The 19,031-nt window shown below is 40.4% G+C and overlaps 1 protein-coding gene and 1 long non-coding RNA gene across 3 annotated transcripts in view; one reads left to right on the top strand and one right to left on the bottom strand.

Annotated features, from left to right (window-relative positions):
- The window catches only part of SBSPON (somatomedin B and thrombospondin type 1 domain containing), a 31,281-nt gene extending 24,478 nt beyond the window's left edge, over positions 1-6,803 (top strand). The window contains exons 4-5 of the mRNA XM_009455509.5: positions 1,026-1,202; positions 3,878-6,803. Coding sequence (XP_009453784.1) covers positions 1,026-1,202; positions 3,878-3,995 — 295 coding nt within the window. The 3' untranslated portion in view covers positions 3,996-6,803. The remainder of the gene's footprint in view (positions 1-1,025; positions 1,203-3,877) is intronic.
- Positions 6,804-8,281: 1,478 nt separating this feature from the next.
- Positions 8,282-18,572, bottom strand: LOC134810881 (uncharacterized). 2 transcript variants are annotated; one of them, XR_010159607.1, is made up of 2 exons: positions 15,741-18,572; positions 8,282-8,408 (listed from the first exon to the last, which is right to left on the bottom strand). It is a non-coding gene; the product is annotated as an uncharacterized LOC134810881 (long non-coding RNA). The 2 variants fall into 2 exon arrangements; XR_010159606.1 differs by having other exon boundaries at positions 8,282-8,412; positions 15,741-15,828.
- Between the last annotated feature and the right edge of the window lie 459 nt (positions 18,573-19,031).

The following is a 19,031-nucleotide window of genomic DNA, read 5'->3' as shown; positions in this document are numbered from 1 at the left end:
TGTCTGGGCTTAGCTCTCTGAAATTGATTGAAGCCACATTGTAGGATTTCTTACCTCAATAACTAAAGATACTTGTTACCTTTAGTTACTAATTAGCTGTACCTATCATTCTTAAAGATCTTTAAAGCAGATTCTCCAAACACTTCCCATTTAACCTATTGCAACTCATAATTGTATGGGTAAGAAATTAGCCCATGGAACTGAAAATGCAACAAGTTTCTGTTACAATACTTGGAGTTTTTACTATGTCTTGTTTCCCTGAAGAATTGGAAAACTGCACTGAAGTACAAATTTCTAAAATATTCCTCATGTCTGGATGTTCCCCTGGGCTTTCAGTGTCCAGTCACATATAATGTTAGAGTTTTCTGCAGCTCAGTTTAAGGTGACACTAACTTCTGTCAGAAAAGTGTGTCTCAGCCTCCCACTTCTGCTTTCACCTGCAATGCCCAATGTAACTGTGATGATTGACTTCAAGTCAAAACTCATCTTCATTACTCCAGACCATACAAGTGAGGTGGGTGGAGAGGGTGGGGAAGATCCCGGGTACTTTCGTGGAGCAGAACAGCAGAGGTGCTGACCTAGGTGTTAAGGGCTAGCCCTCCTGGGCTCACATTTTTAGGGTTCTCAGGCTCAAGCAAGTGCTTGTTCAATTTATAGAATTCCTTTAGATCAGCAAAATTATCAAGGACTGGGTTTCTACAAAAACCTGGACTTCTGTGCACAATTTAGTGATCTGATTAGACAGGATACAGGATATTGAAACTTCTGCACATTTATATTGCCCAGAGAGCTCAATGATGGACTGAAAAAGGGCACAAAGGTTCTTTGTGATTATCAGTAATATTTCACCATGCTTCAGGGAATGAGAAACCTTAAAGGTGATTGACACGTAACTTGTGAAGATGTACTCACTACCTGCTCCAGTCGGCCAAATGCCCTTGGAGGTGACAGGCTTTCTAAGACTTTCTACAGCGTTAGGCCACTGCTTATTACAGCAAGTGTCATTGTTACTTCTTTTGCTGTAGATACTGTATGGAGTTTAAGACAGAGTCCTTGACTCCTCACTGTGCTTTGGAAAACCGGCCCTTGACTAGATGGATGCAGTATCTCCGAGAGGGATACACGGTGTGTGTGGATTGTCAGCCTCCAGCTATGAACTCTGTGAGCCTTCATTGTTCTGGAGATGGCCTGGACTCCGATGGGTAAGGATGGAAATTAACTGAAGTACTTTTCTTGTCACTCATTCTGAGAAATCTGTCCTCTCCATGTCCAGACAGCTGACCAGTATGTAACATATCAAGGGATGACTGGGAAGTCAAAACAGTAGGTGAGGAGGACCATCCTCTGGCACTGCCTGGGGCCAGGGCTCCAGTTCCCACTATGGAACCCACAGGCCCTATACACCAGCAGTTAATATGGGTCCATTTGGATATTGGGGGCTGGGAGTGGTGGCTCATGCCTGTAATCCCAGCACTTTGGGAGGCCGAGGTGGGTAGATTGCTTGAGCTCAGGAGTTGGGACCAGCCTGGGCCACATGGTAAAACCCCATGTCTACAAAAAATAAAAAATTAGCCTGGCATGGTGGCGCATGCCTGTAGTCTCAGCTACTGGGGAGGATCACTTGAGTCCAGGAGGCGGAGGTTGCAGTGATCCGAGATTGCACCACTGCACTCTGGCATGGGTGATAGAGCCAGACTCTGTCTCCAGAAGAAAAAAAAAAGGATATTGGAGTTTAGATCACATTCCCAAATGATCACCAAAAACCTGATCACTCCAAAGTGGTGTTCTGAAGATCACTAGAATCAGAATCTCGTGAGATGGAGATGTAAAATGTGCAGATTCCTGAACCTCATTTCCGACTAACTGAATCACTCTTTGGAGGTGGATTTTTAAAAATGTCTTAGGTCAGGATCCAGAAAACTTTTTCTGTAAAGGGCCAGAGAGTAGATATTTTTGACTCTGCAGGCTGTGTGGTCTCTGTGACAACCCCTCAACTCTGACTTTGTAGCAGGAAAACAGTCACAGACACTATGCAAACCTTGGATTTGTTCTAACAAAACTTTATTTATGGACCCTAAAATTTGAATTTCATATAATTTTCATGTGTCACAAAATATTATTGTTTTGATTTTAACACTTTAAAACATAAAAATTATTCTTAACTCACAGTCCAGACACAAAGAAGGGGTAGGCCGGCTTTGGCCTCTACGGGGTCCTAGTCTGGGGACCCCTGCCCAGGTAATTCATACCCACGATGAAGTTTCAGAACTGTTGCTCAATGGGGCTTCTTCATAAAACCCTGACTGAGACAGTGGTGGGGTCATCTCTGCAGTATAATAATCTTATATAAATCTGTAGATTTCTCTGAAATAATTGACTCCAAAAACATTTTACAGTCATGCACCTGTATCCCAGTTCTGCACTTATTTAGTGTTTAAATTTGATAACACTATACAAAACTAAAAGAAGAGTCAACTTCGTGCTGGGCAACTATTGGGCAAAGACTAATTTAGGTCACACATAGATTATGGTTTTCAGTATGTCAGGTGTAACTGGTAGAAATACAGATTAAAAGGTAAAATATGGGCCTTTCCAGTCAATTATTATTCCTGTAGAATGTTTTCATATTTAATAACTAGAATTTATGTTTATTAGTCACTAGTGCCTCATGGCCTCCATTGAGCACACCATAAGAATAATAAAGTGGGTAAGGAATTTATATCAAATAGAAAATATTTACATAATATTTTTCTGAATACGTCATCCATGTTTTGGTTTTAAATGAATTTATAATTTAATTTGTACCCATATAGTATTTAAACCCTGGCTGAGGTAGCAGTGACTTTAAAAATAATAATTTTAATAATCTGGCTTTGCTCTTTTCAGCTCTCTCATTGTTTTTTCATTATGAAATCAAAGAGTTGGAAAGCATTAAAAGAGATCATTTAGTTCAGACCTCCCAGTTTAAATACACATAGAACAGTCAGCCATTTTCCTTTATGCAGCACTTGTGCTCAGATAGAATGGGAAAAGCAAATACAGTAACCCCAAGTTACTCTGTCAACATGAGGGTGTCCTAAAGTAGCAATGAATTAAAACTTGCTTTGACAGAAACTAAACAAGGGAAACTCTGTTTGTGATCATTAAAAAAAAATTGGGGAACTGGGTGCAGTGGGTCATGTTTCTAATCCCAGCGTGAGCCAGGAGGCCGAGGCAGGAGGATCCCTTGCACCCAGGAGTTTGAGACCAGCTTGGCAACACAGTTAAACTCCATCCCTACAAATAATTTTTCTTTATAAAAATTAGCCAGACGTGGTGGCATGCACCTGTGGACCCAGCCACCTTGGAGGCTGGGGTGGGAGGACTGCTTGAGCCCAAGAATTCGAGGCTGCAGTGAGCCATGATTGTGCCACTGCACTGCAGCCTAAGTGGCAGAGGGAGACCCTGTCTCAAAAAAAAAAAAAAAAAAAAGAGGAAGGAAGGAGATAACAGTTTTCAAGTACGTTACAAATAATTTTTTTTTTTTTTTTTTGAGACAGGGTTTCACTCTGTCACCTAGGCTGAAGTGCAGCGGTGAGATCATGGCTCACTGCAGCCTCCAGCTCCTGGGCTCAAGCAATCCTCCTACCCCAGCCTCCCAAGACCATAGGCGTGTGCCACCATGTCTGGCTAATTAGAAAAAAAAATACATATATATATATATATATATATATATATATATATATATATATATATATATATATATAGTAGAGACGGGGTCTCACTATATTGCTCAGGCTGTGATCAGTTTTTTTTAACTCCGAGTTTTAATTCTGTAAATTAGACCTTTCTTTGGTATGCTTTTAGTGTAACTAACATTTTCGAAATATCGTTTCAGAAATCAGACTCTCCATTGGCAAGCAATTGGTAATCCTCGATGTCAAGGAACTTGGAAAAAAGTTCGGCGAGTAGACCAGTGTTCTTGTCCAGCTGTTCACAGTTTTATTTTTATATAGATGGTGATATAAATATTTCCAAATGCATTTGTAAACATGCTAAATATTCTCAAGTCATGTTCAATGTTTCCTAAACCTTCAATTTTGGCCAAAGTTCCCAAACACATCATTGCCACACTCTGAAGTAGAGAAAGAAAATTTAGGGGCCAGTTCTCAAGGAACACAGGTCCTTTATTTTTATTTTAACTAACTTGAAGACCCACTCAAAAAGCTCCTGTGGTTTTATGTTCTTGACCTTTCAACTGGAGTCCTCTCATTCAGCAGGTGGCCCGTGAGACACAGAATACATGTCTGTTTGCTAAAGTAAAATTACTGTAACTCAGTCCGATTACTGGTGACGGAAGTGTCATTTAAGGGGATCTATGTTTTGAATCTTGCAGTCTTTCTTTCTATTTTATAATCTTTTAAAAGTTTCTCACTTTAAAAAATGTATACAGGTATGCACACTCTGTACATATATTTCCATATATTTAATATTCCATACATTCTGAAATAATTTCAAGCAAATTATCACAAATAATTTTTCCACAGGGCAAATTATTTAAAATTTTAGTAAGCATTCTGTAATGAAAAACCAACAGTTATACTAAAAACATTTTTTGAAGAAGAAATTTTTTTTCGCTTAAGTGAAAGGATCAAATGCTCATTGTAGGTCAATGGCAGTTCTTTTAAATGTTATAATTTTCATGAAGAGAAATGTTGACACCAGTGAATGAAACAATTGCTTTCATTCTGAAAATTCTACCACCATTTGCATCTAAGATTATTTCCAAGGCTTAAAGCCTGAAGATGAATAAAATAATCTTTCAGAGTCCGACTTCAAGTTTAGTTGATGTAAGCTCACTATTTTTTTCCTACTGCAATGCATTTTCTAATGTTTGGGGTGGATGGTGTGTCGGTTATGGAAGGCATAGACATCATTACAGGTGCTGCGATCTCACACATACACAAGGAAATGTTAGTCTCCTTATTTTATGATTGGAAAATCAATGACCTAGAGGCAAAATAGCATGTTTAAGGACCTGGGATGACAAGTCATTCTGCAGTCAGCCACAGAGCCAAATTTGGACTCCTCATCCAGAACTCCATGAAAAGCCTGACTTTGCCAAACACTGTGCTGGAAAAGCTAAGCCCCTTTCATTTGTGAAGTAAATTTTAAATTCAAGATATTTAGTTTAGAGAATTGAGTCTTGAGATGGAAACTACATGAGATTTCTTTGGTTTCAATTGAATAATATTCACTAACAAATGATTTACTAAAATACGTATTTCTTGGTCCTTATCATGTAACGACAGATTCACAACAGCAATAAGGATGGAAATTTCCCTAATAATTAATAACACCGAGAGTAGCAATATTTTTGACTGTATTTTCATTTAATTGTCAAAGTTGTTTTTGTGGAAAATTAAATTCTTCAGAAATTAATACTAAAATATGTGAGTCTCATCAAGGCTAGCAACTTTAAGTCAGTATTAACATTTTCATACTGTTTCTAACATTTATAAAGCTAGATTTTTGAAGCTATGTCTGGGTAATTTCCAATGTTACTTAAAAGTTTTTTTTTTTTTTTTTGAGACAGAGTCTCACTCTGTTGCCCAGCCTGGAGTGCAGTGGCCCCATCTCGGCTCACTGCAAGCTCCGCCTCCCGGGTTCACGCCATTCTTCTGCCTCAGCCTCCCAAGTAGCTGGGACTACAGGTGCCGTCATCACACCTGGCTAATTTTTTTTTTTGGTTTTTAGTAGAGACGGCATTTCACTGTGTTAGCCAGGGTGGTCTCCATCTCCTGACCTCGTGATCCACCCGCCTCGGCCTCCCAAAGTGCTGGGATTACAGGCGTGAGCCACTGCGCCTGGCCTGTTACTTAAAATTTTTATACTAGTAAATAAACTTTTTGTTCACATTTATAAAAGCTCTATATTTGTTTGACTAGAAAATAACCCAAATTTTCTGGACTAGTCAGAGAATGATAAAATTTCACCAAAAATAAAACAAAAAATCCTTCAGAATTGATAGGTGTAGGTACAACGACTACTAATAGCAATAAAGCAATGGTGCATTTATAGTTCCAATATGTGTTATAACATTTAACATAATTGAGTTGTATAAAATAAATTTTTCACCTTATGCATTTAATTTTTGGTGGATGACCAGTAATTGCTTTCTTATTGAAGTTAAATTTTTGTTATTTCTATTCTTGAGAAAATTTTTTGGGCTAGAGGAGTTAACTGTTAAATAACAGTTTTGAAAAGCTTGTTATTAATTTTAGCAAAGCCCAAGGGAAATAGTTCAGAACTGAAACATGTAGTCCAAGTGATGAATGAAAAACTAAAAGTTTTTATTTTCAAATTTAAAAATCAAAGTATATAAGACCTCTTGGCACGCTTTTTTAATAAGTACCTTAGTCTTAGGGCCCTATCCCCAGGCACTCTAAAAAGATTTACGAACTCTAAAATCCCTTAATAGACTGATTTTCAGAAGTGCTCATGGAAAATAATTTGAACAAAAATAAATACAGCCACCAGGAAAGAAGGGAAAAGAAGCAAGGGATAATGGCCATTTTTGAAGAGAAAAGTGAAAAACAAGCGAAGGAAAAAAAGAATAGAAAAAGGAATAAGGTGAACTATAATCACAGTATTCTTTTTGGAGTTTTGCTTTGGTTTTTATTCGAGAATGTTACAATTAAGCATAAACCGCAACAGCAATAATTTAAAGTGTTTGGTTATCATCTGGCATAAAAATTTCAGTTAGCTATCTTTTCTAGATATGCACAAAATTGATGTTAATAAAACTTGTTCCTGCCCTCTAAGAATATTCTAGTGAAGGTTCATACAAACAACCACAAGTTGGCTTAGAAAACAAACACCTGGGCCTTCTGAGGTCCAAGCAATCAGACAAAGAGCACCGTGAGGGAGGTCACACTCTAGGTCAGGGTGAAAGACAGACAGACACACGTTTACCCTCTCTCCTTCCTCATATCCCACTGAAGAGACACGATTCACAGAAGAGAATACGTCCACAGCAGATGAGAAGTGAGGTGGGCAGAATCAGCCTACAGTTCGAATAATTTTTTTAAGATTGAAAGCAAATGATAACCTACTGATAGATGAACCAGAATAAAGGGGCCATATCCTTTAACACGGGGTACAGAAGAAGCTGGAATCAGAGATGAGAGCCATTCTTGGTGGGGCAGTCCCACCAAGCACCAAAGGATGAATAAAAAGACTCTCAGCCCTAGAGACAAATTTGTGAAATTGAAAATGAAGGATAAAGAAAAGACCATATAAACTTCCAGAGAGAGAACAACAGATTACCTGTAAAGGAACAGGAGTCCCCATGAAGACAGCACTCTTCTCATCAGCATCAGTGCATGCTTAACATCTAACAGAAGAAAGCCTCCAAGCTCTGAGGGAAAATGAATGTGAAACTAACATTCGATAGCAGCCATCACTAATAAAGTGTGAAAGCAACATACAGACTTTTAAAGGCACAAGGATCGGAAGCTTTATTAAAAGGTCCTAAGCAGGACATTCTTTTTTCTGGTTAAACATGGCAGGTTGGACACATATATTTATGTCCCAATTTCCAATAAAATTACAGTTAAGGGATTTTCAAAGCCATCCCCCCACCAAAACAACAACAAAGCCCATATATAATGAGGAGTTCAAGAGAGAAAACGCAGAAGAGATGGCCACATTTCAGGACCAGAAAAGAAGATGGCTATTAAGATCGGAGGAGAAAACCAAACACCTAGATCTACGGGTGAATTTGAGTAAGCAAGGTAATTTCTAGCACTCTGGAAAGGCTCTGGAACTGAAGGTTCCAGGTATTTCCTTCAATGGAATGAATGGCTGATGGTTGGTCTAAGAAGTCAGAGCCTTAAATTCCCTCCCCCATGCTGCGGGTTAACAGCCTGACAGAAGGTTCAGTCTATGGAGGAGTTTGGATTGGAAACACCAGTCACAAGGACAGAATGAAGCCTGAATGAAAGTCTCTATTCTGACTGGTGACCCCTGGTTCCCTTTTCCATGTGCTCTGAGAATACTGCAAGCAGGGATAGATATGGCACTCCTTCACTCCCTCACTGCCACTCCTCTCATCCCTACCCACCAGTTTGTTAGATTCCTCTCTAAGGAAGTGGATTATCCAAGAGAAATGACAATAGGTGTTGACAGTTGAGGATCCCCTAATGAAAGAGCCATGTCTGTGTCTAATCACTACAGGCATATTGCTACCTGGATGTCTTTGTTCAGCCTGCTATATGAAAAAAAAAAAATACCATAGATTGGGTGGTTTAAAAAACAAACATTTATTTCTCACAGCTCTGGAGGCTGGAAAGTCCAAGATTAAGGTACCAGTAGATCTGATGTCCGGTGAGGGCCCTCTCCTTGGTTTGGAGATGGATGCCTTCTCGCTGTCTTCACATAGCAGGGAGAGAGACAGAGGGAGAGAAAGAGAGAGAAGAGAGAGAGATGGGACAGGTGAGAGAAAGAGGAGAGCAAGCACGGAAAGCTTTTTCATTTCCCTTCTTATAAGGGCACTAATTTTATCATCAGGGCTCTATCCTCATGACTTAATTACCTCCCAAAGGCCCATCTCCAACTCCAAGTTCCATCATATTTGAGATAAAGGTTTGAACATATGAATTTTGCGGGGACACAACCATGCAGTTCATAACATTTGACATGTCCTATCAGTGCTCGCAGAACTTGAATCAGCTTTTTTATTTTTTTAAGTATTACTTATTTATTTAGAGATGGTAACTTGCTATGTTGTCCAGATTGGTCTCAAACTCCTGGACTCAAGTGATCCTCCCACCTCAGCCTCCCAAGTCACTGGGATTATAGACATGAACCACCTCATCTGGTTTCAATCAACTTTTTTGTTCTTACCCATAAATATAAATGGACAGCACAGGACAACCAGACATTTGAGAAAAACCACTAACAAGAGCAACCAAAATTAAACATGAACAAACAAGCAATATAACAAAACTCAGAGGAAATAAATCACTGATCGCTACCAGGAACAGAAGAGATTAAATGATAAATCATGGAATAAGGACAGGATGCTCTAAAAAAGGAATATTTAAAGCTCTTGAAGATTAAAAAGTTTAATAGTCATACATAAATGTTATGAAAATTTATAACATAAAGCTTAATGCCATTTTCCCCAGAAAGTAAACAAATTAAAGAGACAGAAATTAGGAGGTAAAATATAAGGACATTTGAGAATCAGTCAAAAAGATACAACACCTGAATAATGTGAGCACGTCAAAGCCTACTGAGTGCCAGGCTCCTTAGTTTACAAAGAAAGGCTGGCCCAGTATGGTGGCTCACGCCTATAATCCCGGCACAGTGGGAGGCCAATGAGGGTGGATCACTTGAGCCCAGGAATTTGAGACCAGCCTGGGCAACATGGCGAGGCCTCTGTCTCTATAAAAGTTTTTTTTTTCTTTTTATTATACTTTAAGTTCTAGGGTACACGTGCACAACATGCAGGTTTGTTACATAGGTATACACGTGCCATGTTGGTTTGCTGCACCCATTAACTCGTCATTTACATTAGATATTTCTCCTAATGCTATCCCTCCCCCCTCCCCCCACCCCAGGAAAGGCCCCGGTGTGTGATGTTCCCCGACCTAGGTCCAGGTGTTCTCATTGTTCAATTCCCACCTATGAGTGAGAATATGCGGTGTTTGGTTTTCTGTCCTTGGGATAGTTTGCTCAGAATGATGGTTTCCAGCTTCATCCATGTCCCTATAAAGGACATGAACTCATCCTTTTTATGGCTGCATAGTATTCCATGATGTATATGTGCCACATTTTCTTAATCCAGTCTATCATTGATGGACATTTGGGTTGGTTCCAAGTCTTTGTTATTGTGAATAGTGCCGCAATAAACATACATGTGCATGTGTCTTTATAGTAGCATGATTTGTAATCCTTTGGGTATATATCCAGTAATGGGATGGCTGGGTCAAATGGTATTTCTAGTTTTAGATCCTTGAGGAATCACCACACTGTCTTCCACAATGGTTGAACTAGTTTACAGTCCCACCAACAGTGTAAAAGTGTTCCTATTTCTCCACATCCTCTCCAGCATCTGTTGTTTCCTGACTTTTTAATGATTGCCATTCTAACTAGTGTGAGATGATACCTCATTGTGGTTTTGATTCGCATTTGTCTGATGGCCAGTGATGATGAGCATTTTTTCATGTGTCTGTTGGCTGCATAAATGTCTTCCTTTGAGAAGTGTCTGTTCATGTCCTTTGCCCACTTTTTGATGGGGTTGATTTTTTTTTTTTAAATTTGTTTAAGTTCTTTGTAGATTCTGGATATTAGCCCTTTGTCAGATGGGTAGATGGCAAAATTTTCTCCCATTCTGTAGGTTGCCTGTTCAATCTGATAGTAGTTTTTTTTGCTGTGCAGAAGCTCTTTAGTTTAATTAGATCCCATTTGTCTATTTTGGCTTGAGTTGCCATTGCTTTTGGTGTTTTAGTCATGAAGTCCTTGCCCATGCCTATGTCCTGAATGGTATTGCCTAAGTTTTCTTCTAGGGTTTTTATGGTTTTAGATCTAACATTTAATTCTTTAATCCATCTTGAATTAATTTTTATGTACGGTGTAAGGAAGGGATCCAGTTTTAGCTTTCTACATATGGCTAGCCAGTTTTCCCAGCACCATTTATTAAATAGGGAATCCTTTCCCCATTGCTTCTTTTTGTCAGGTTTGTCAAAGATCAGATGGTTGTAGATGTGTGGTGTTATTTCTGAGGCCTCTGTTCTGTTCCATTGGTCTGTATCTCTGTTTTGGTACCAGTACCATGTTGTTTTGGTTACTGTGGCCTTGTAGGATAGTTTGAAGTCAGGTAGCATGATGCCTCCAGCTTTGCTCTTTTTGCTTAGGATTGTCTTGGCAATGTGGGCTTTTTTTTGGTTCCATATAAACTTTAGTTTTTTCCAATTCTGTGAAGAAAGCCATTGGTAGCTTGATGGGGATGGTATTGAATCTATAAATTACCTTGGGCAGTATGGCCACTTTCACGATACTGATTCTTCCTATCCATGAGCATGGAATGTTCTTCCATTTGTTTGTATCCTCTTTTATTTCATTGAGCAGTGGTTTGAGGTTCCCCTTGAAGAGGTCCTTCACATCCCTTGTAAGTTGGATTCCTAAGTATTTTATTCTCTTTGTAGCAATTGTGAATGGGAGTTCACTCATGATTTGGCTCTCTGTTTGTCTGTTATTGGTGTATAGGGATGCTTATGATTTTTGCACATTGATTTTGTATCCTGAGACTTTGCTGAAGTTGCTTATCAGCTTAAGGAGATTTTGGGCTGAGACAATGGGGTTTTCTAAATATACAATCATGTCATCTGCAAACAGGGACAATTTGACTTCTTCTTGTCCTAATTGAATACCCTTTATTTCTTCCTCTTGCCTGATTGCCCTGGCCAGAACTTCCAACACTATGTTGAATAGGTGTGGTGAGAGAGGGCATCCCTGTCTTGGGCCAGTTTTCAAGTGGAATGCTTCCAGTTTTTGCCCATTCAGTATGATATTGGTTGTGGGTTTGTCATAAATAGCTCTTATTATTTTGAGATACATTCCATCAATACCTAGTTTATTGAGAGTTTTTAGCATGAAGCACTGTTGAATTTTGTCAAAGGTCTTTTCTGCATCTATTGAGATAATCAAGTGGTTTTTGTCTTTGGTTCTGTTTATGTGATGGATTACATTTATTGATTTGCATACGTTGAACCAGCCTTGCATCCCAGGGATGAAGCCAACTTGATCGTGGTGGATAAGCTTTTAGATGTGCTGTTGGATTTGGTGTGCCAGTATTTTATTGAGGATTTCTGCATCGATGTTCATCAGGAATAGTGGTCTAAAATTCTCTTTTTTTATTGTGTCTCTGCCCGGCTTTGGTATCAGGATGATGCTGGCCTCATAAAATGAGTTAGGGAGGATTCCCTCTTTTTCTATTGATTGGAATAGTTTCAGAAGGAATGGTACCAGCTCCTCTTTGTACCTCTGGTAGAATTCGGCTGTGAATCCATCTGGTACTGGACTTTTTTTAATTGGTAGGCTATTAATTATTGCCTCAATTTCAGAGCCTGTTATTGGTCTATTCAGGGATTCAACTTTTTCCTGGTTTAGTCTTGGGAGGGTGTATGTGTCCAGGAATTTATCCATTTCTTCTAGATTTTCTAGTTCATTTGTGTAGAGGTGTTTATAGTGTTCTCTGATGGTAGTTTGTAGTTCTGTGGGATCGGTGGTGATATCCCCTTTATCATTTTTTATTGCGTCTATTTGATTCTTCTCTCTTTTCTTCTTTATTAGTCTTGCTAGCGGTCTATCAATTTTGTTGTTTTTTTCCAAAAACCAGCTCCTGGATTCATTGATTTTTTTAAGGGTTTTTTTGTGTCCCTATCTCCTTCAACTCTGCTCTGATCTTAGTTATTTCTTGCCTTCTTCTAGCTTTTGAATTTGCTCTTGCTTCTCTAATTCTTTTAATTGTGATGTTAGGGTGTCAATTTTAGATCTTTCCCTGCTTTCTCTTGTGGGCAATTAGTGCTATAAATTGCCCTCTACACACTGCTTTAAATGTGTCCCAGAGATTCTGGTACATTGTGTCTTTGTTCTCACTGGTTTCAAAGAACATCTTTATTTCTACCTTCATTTAGTTATTTACCCATCAGTCATTTAGGAGCAGGTTGTTCAGTTTCCATGTAGTTGTGCAGTTTTGAGTGAGTTTCTGAATCCTGAGTTCTAATTTGATTGCACTGTGGTCTGAGAGACAGTTTGTTGTGATTTCTGTTCTTTTACATTTGCTGAGGAGTGCTTTACTTCCAACTATGTGGCCAATTTTGGAATAAGTGCGATGTGGTGCCGAGAAGAATGTATATTCTGTTGATTTGGGGTGGAGAGTTCTGTAGATGTCTATTAGGTCTTCTTGTTGTAGAGCTGAGTTCAAGTCCTGGATATCCTTGTTAACCTTCTGTCTCATTGATCTGTCTAATATTGACAGTGGGGTGTTAAAGTCTCTCATTATTATTGTGTGGGAGTCTAAGTCTCTTTGTAGGTCTCTGAGAACTTGCTTTATGAATCTGGGTGCTCCTGTATTGGGTGCATATATATTTAGGATAGTTAGCTCTTCTTGTTGAATCGATCCCTTTACCATTACGTAATGGCCTTGTCTCTTTTGATCTTTGTTAGTTTAAAGTCTGTTTTATCAGAGACTAGGATTGCAACCCCTGCTTTTTTTGCCTTTCCATTTGCTTGGTAGATCTTCCTCCATCCCTTTATTTTGAGCCTGTGTGTGTCTCTGCACGTGAGATGGGTCTCCTGAATACAGCACACTGATGGCTCTTGACTCTTTATCCAATTTGCCAGTCTGTGTCTTTTAATTGGGGCATTTAGCCCATTTACATTTAAGTTTAGTATTGTTATTTGTGAATTTGATCCTGTTATTATGATGTTAGCTGGTTATTTTGCCCGTTAGTTGATGCAGTTTCTTCCTAGCATCGATGGTTTTTACAATTTGGCATGTTTTTGCAGTGGCTGGTACTGGTTGTTTCTTCCCATGTTTAGTGCTTCCTTCAGGAGCTCTTGTAAGGCAGGCCTGGTGGTGACAAAATCTCTCAGCATTTGCTTGTCTGTAAGGGATTTTATTTCTCCTTCACTTATGAAGCTTAGTTTGGCTGGATCTGAAATTCTGGATTGAAAATTCTTTTCTTTAAGAATGTTGAATATTGGCCCCCACTCTCTTCTGGCTTGCAGAGTTTCTGCCGAGAGATCCGCTGTTAGTCTGATGGGCTTCCCTTTGTGGTTAACCCTACCTTTCTCTCTGGCTGCCCTTAACAGTTTTTCCTTCATTCCAACCTTGGTGAATCTGACAATTATGTGTCTCAGGGTTGCTCTTCTCGAGGAGTTATCTTTTGGTGTTCTCTGTAATTCCAAATTTGAATATTGGCCTGCCTTGCTAGGTTGGGGAAGTTCTCCTGGATAATATCCTGAAGAGTGTTTTCCAAGTTGGTTCCATTCTCCTTGTCACTTTCATGTACACCAATCAAACGTAGATTTGGTCTTTTCACATAGTCCCATATTTCTTGGAGGCTTTGTTCATTTCTTTTTACTCTTTTTTTCTCTAAACTTCTCTTCTCGCTTTATTTCATTAGTTTAATCTTTAATCACTGATACTCTTTCTTCCACTTGATCGAATCGGCTATTGAAGCTTGTGCATGCGTCACGTAGTTCTTGTGCCATGGTTTTCAGCTCCATCAGGTCATTTAAGGTCTTCTCTACACTGTTTATTCTAGTTTGCCATTCCTCTAATCTTTCTTCAAGGTTTTTAGCTTCCTCGCGATGGGTTCGAACATCCTCCTTTAGCTCAGATGAGTTTGTTATTACCAAACTTCTGAAGCCTACTTCTGTCAACTTGTCAAAGTCATTCTCCGTCCAGCTTTGTTCCGTTGCTGGTGAGGAGCTGTGATCCTTTGGAGGAGAAGAGATGCTCTGGTTTTTAGAATTTTCAGCTTTTCTGCTCTGGTCTCTCCCCATCTTTGTGGTTTTTATCTACCTTTGGTCTTTGATGATGGTGACCTACAGATGGGGTTTTGGTATGGATGTCCTTTTTGTTGATGTTGATGCTATTCCTTTCTGTTTGTTAGTTTTTCTTCTAACAGTCAGGTCCCTCAGCTGTAGGTCTATTGGAGTTTGCTGGAGGTCCACTCCAGACCCTGTTTGCCTGGGTATTACCAGCGGAGGCTGCAGAACAGCAAATATTGCTGCCTGATCCTTCCTCTGGAAGCTTCGTCCTAGAGAGGCACCCGCCTGTATGAGGTGTCAGTCGGCCTCTACTGGGAGGTATCTCTCAGTTAGGCTACACGGGGGTCAGGGACCCACTTGAGGAGTCAGTCTGTCCAGTTCTCAGAGCTCAAACACCGTGCTGGGAGAACCACTGGTCTCTTCAGAGCTGTCAGACAAGGATGTTTTAAGACTGCAGAGGTTTAGGCCAAGGTGGGCAGATCACGAGGTCAGGAGATTGAGACCATCCTGGCTAACACAGTGAAACCCTGTCTCTACTAAAAATACAAAAAATTAGCCAGGTGTGGTGGTGGGCGCCTGTAGTCCCAGATACTTGGGAGGCTGAGGCAGCAGAATGGCATGAACTCAGGAGGCGGAGCTGGCAGTGAGCTGAAATCGCGCCACTGCATCCAGCTTGGGCAACAGAGTGAGACTGTCTCAAAAAAAAAAAAAAAAAAAAAAAAACTATAGAGGTTTCTGCTGCCTTTTGTTCAGCTATGCCCTGGCTCCAGTGGTAGAGTCTACAGAGGCAGGCAGGCCTTGGTGAGCTGTGGTGGGCTCCACCCAGTTGGAGCTTCCCAGCCACTTTGTTTACTTACTCAAGCCTCAGTAATGGCAGGCACCCCTCCCCCAGCCAGGTTGCCACCTCACAGTTCGATCTGGGACTGCTGTGCTAGCAGTATGCAAGGCTCCGTGGGTGTGGGACCCGCTGAGCCAGGTGTGGGATATAATCTCCTGGTGTGCCGTTTGCTGAGACTGTTGGAAAAGCCCAGTATTTGGGTGGCAGTGTCCTCATTTTCCAGGTACAGTCTGACATGGCTTCCCTTGGCTAAGAAAGGGAAATCCCCCGACCCCTTGCACTTCCCAGGTGAGGTGATGCCCCGCCATGGGCTGCACCCACTGTCCAACCAGTCCCAATGAAATGAAACAGGTACCTCAGTTGGAAATGCGGAAATCACCCGTCTTCTGCGTCAGTCACGCTGGGAGCTGCAGACCAGAGCTGTTCCTATTCGGCCATCTTGGAATGGACCAAAAGTTTAAAAAATCAGCTGTGTGTGGTGGTGCGTGCTTGCGGTCTCAGCTACTTGGGAGGCTGAGGCAGAAGGATCACTTGAGCCCAAGAGATCAAGACTGCAGCAAGCTGTGATTACATCACTGCACTCCAGCCTAGGTGACAGAGCAAGAACTTATCTCAAAAAAAAAAAAGGTTCACACCAAGGCATCTTACCATGAAATTCCAGATTATCAGATACCCAAGAATCTAAAATATTCCAGAGAGAAAAAAGCAGGTCATGTGCAAATAATCAGTAATTAGAATTGCATCAGAATGTTTATGTAAAGCAACATTTGAAACGAGAAGACAACAGAGCAATGCCTTTAAAATTCGGAAAGAAAATGTTTTCCAAACTAAAATTCTATATCCTATAAAATTATTATTCAAATGTGAGGCAGAATAAGGATATTTTCAGACATGCAAAATATGAGTTTTCCATTCTCTGTGCTTTTTCTGTGAAGGTACAGGAGGAGGTGCTCTATCTAAACAGGAGTGTAAACCAAGCAAGAGGGTCCAGGTAATAAGGAACACAACCTGGGAGAGAAATGAGGATCCCCAGAGTGCAGACGAAGGGCAATGTAAGCCTGACAGCTTGCAGCAGGCCTGCAGAGCAGCCAGACTACCTGGGAGCAGGGGCAGGGATGGCTCCAAAAAAACAATGCAATCCGAAGGAGGGCCTACATCTTTCATTATGTTCTGAGATTTTCAATTTGGTTGGAGAATTTGGAGATGAATAAGTGACATGTACATAGAAACTACACAGCTCAGGTGTAAAGAACAATTACAGAGTTAACCTAATATGAACACTTACTATTGATTCAACAAAAACTGGCATAAACATGCTGAAGGAACTGGGGAGGAGAAGCACATGTGTGAGTGCAATATGTGTATGTGAGGTGTGGCTGGGCACAGCATTCCATATAGAGGAGGTCAATAAGATATTATCTCTGGCCAGGCGCGGTGACTCAACACTTGTAATCCCAGCACTTTGGGAGGCTGAGGTGGGTGGATCGCTTGAGTCCAGGAGATGGAGACCAGTCTGGGCAACGTGGTGAAACCCTGTGTCCTTAAAAACAAAACAAAACAAAACAAAAAACGGTCGTGGTGATGCACACCTGTGGTCCCAGCTACTCAGGAGGCTGAGGTGGGAGAATTGCTTGAGCCAGGGAGGCAGAGGTTGCAGTGAGCTGAGATTGCACCACTGCACTCCAGCCTGGGCAACAGAGCAAGACCCTGTCTCTAATATTAATAATAATAATCATAATATAATATCTCAAACTGAAAAACAACAAACAGCAGTAAGAGCATGTTTTTAACAAATATAAAAATCAATAGCTAAGGGAAGAGCTAAAAGAATTGAGAATGGTGGCTTTTAGGAAGCACCAAAGGGTAGTGAAAGGGAAGTGTGTTTTGCATTTTAAGCCATGTGGAACTATTTCAGTTTTAAAAGTGTGAACATGTACTACTTTCATAAAACTGGAAATAAAAGTTTCAGGATGAAACTGAAAATAAAAACATGATCAAAATATGAAGCTTAAATGTGGCATGATCCTGAGCTATTGAGGGGGGAAACAGAGAACATTAATTTCCTTTGACACTTTAGTTGTATGAATTTTGTAATATAGGATTACATTTTTAATGAGTCAACCACACTTCTAGGAACTAATGTGAATAATATACTATATAATCATAATACAGGTTTATTGGTTTCTGATTTTTTAGAATCTATCCACACATAAAGCACAAAATATTTAATTATAATTTGTGGACAGACTGTGCATGAATGGTGAAACCAAAACAAAACAAACCAACCAACCAACTAACCAACCAACCAACCGCTTGACAATGAAATAGTCATAGCTAACAAAATGAGTGAGTGTTAACATTGGGGATTGCAGATTTCTAATTTCCCCATCTTACTCAGTAAAGCCAAGGAATTCCGTCTAAAGTCAATGGCATAAGAAAGAGTACCTTAAGCAAGTAAAAGGAGAGTAACATTGAACAAAGCATGGGAGGTGCATGGGGAAGGAGGAGGAGGGAGTGTGAGGAAGCTAAACATTTCATCTTCATCTCAGGGAGTTACTGTAATAGGTTTCAAAAAAATAAAAAATAAAAAGCTGGGCATGGTGGCTCACACCTGTAATCCCAGCACTCGGGGAGGCCAAGTTGGGTGGATTGCTTGAGTCCAGGAGGCAGAGGTTGCAGTGAGTCATTGCACCACTGCACTCCAACCTGGGTGACAGAGCAAGACCCTGTCTCAAAACAAAACAAAACAAAACAAAACAAAAACAAAAACATAAAAAAGAAAGGAATGATCCAGAAATATAGAAAAGACTCTTTAAAAGGGAACTCAAGGGAAGCCGACTGAGGTTTGTTTTGCCTCTGTGCTTCTACTGTGCTTCATACACATATAGCATGTAGGGGTCACACTGTGCCACAATTGAGAGGCCCCTGGGATGTGTTAAGTGTTAAAAACATGTTTGACCTACTTCCTATTCAAAATTCCAAATATATAATACAGAGATCATTTTTCTTTTCAAAATTGCTCATCACAGGATTCCTTTGACTAACAGCTCATCAAAGTTGTTGTTGTAACCACTTGGTAGAAGTAAAAAGGGCTGGGATGGCTGGGCGTGGTGGCTCATGCCTGTAACCCCAGCACTTTGGGAGGCCGAGGTGAGACGATGGCTTGAGGCCAGGAGTTCAAGACCAGCCTGGGCAACATGGCAAGACCCTGTCTCCACTAAAAATACAAAAAAATTAGCTGGGTGTGGTGGCAAGCACCTGTGGTCCCAGTTACTTGGGAGGCTGAGGAGGAGAATCACTTGAATCCAGGAGTCAGAGGTTGCAGTGAGCAGAGATCGTGCCACTGCAGTCCAGCCTGGGCGACAGCGTGAGACTCTGTCTCAAAAAAACAAAAACAAAAAAAGAAAAAGTAAGGCTTGGGGCTTGGGATAAGAGGAACAACAATCTGCTCGATGCCATGCCAACTGATCTATAACCAGACACAGAGGAAAAAGCATCTCTGAAATAATGAAAAATACACTTCTACTGTAAGTGCATTTGGGTGAATTCCCATACATTCTACTATCTGCTGCAGCTGCAGAGCTCCACGGGTATCGAGATCACAGGCCTGGGCTTCTTTATAACAAGCATATCAACATGTATAGAA

Source organism: Pan troglodytes, chromosome 7, assembly GCF_028858775.2.
Source record: "Pan troglodytes isolate AG18354 chromosome 7, NHGRI_mPanTro3-v2.0_pri, whole genome shotgun sequence".
Classification (NCBI taxonomy): Eukaryota; Metazoa; Chordata; class Mammalia; order Primates; family Hominidae; genus Pan; species Pan troglodytes.
The sequence above is the reverse complement of the archived record's forward strand: the minus strand, read 5'-3'. Positions and strand labels throughout refer to the sequence as shown.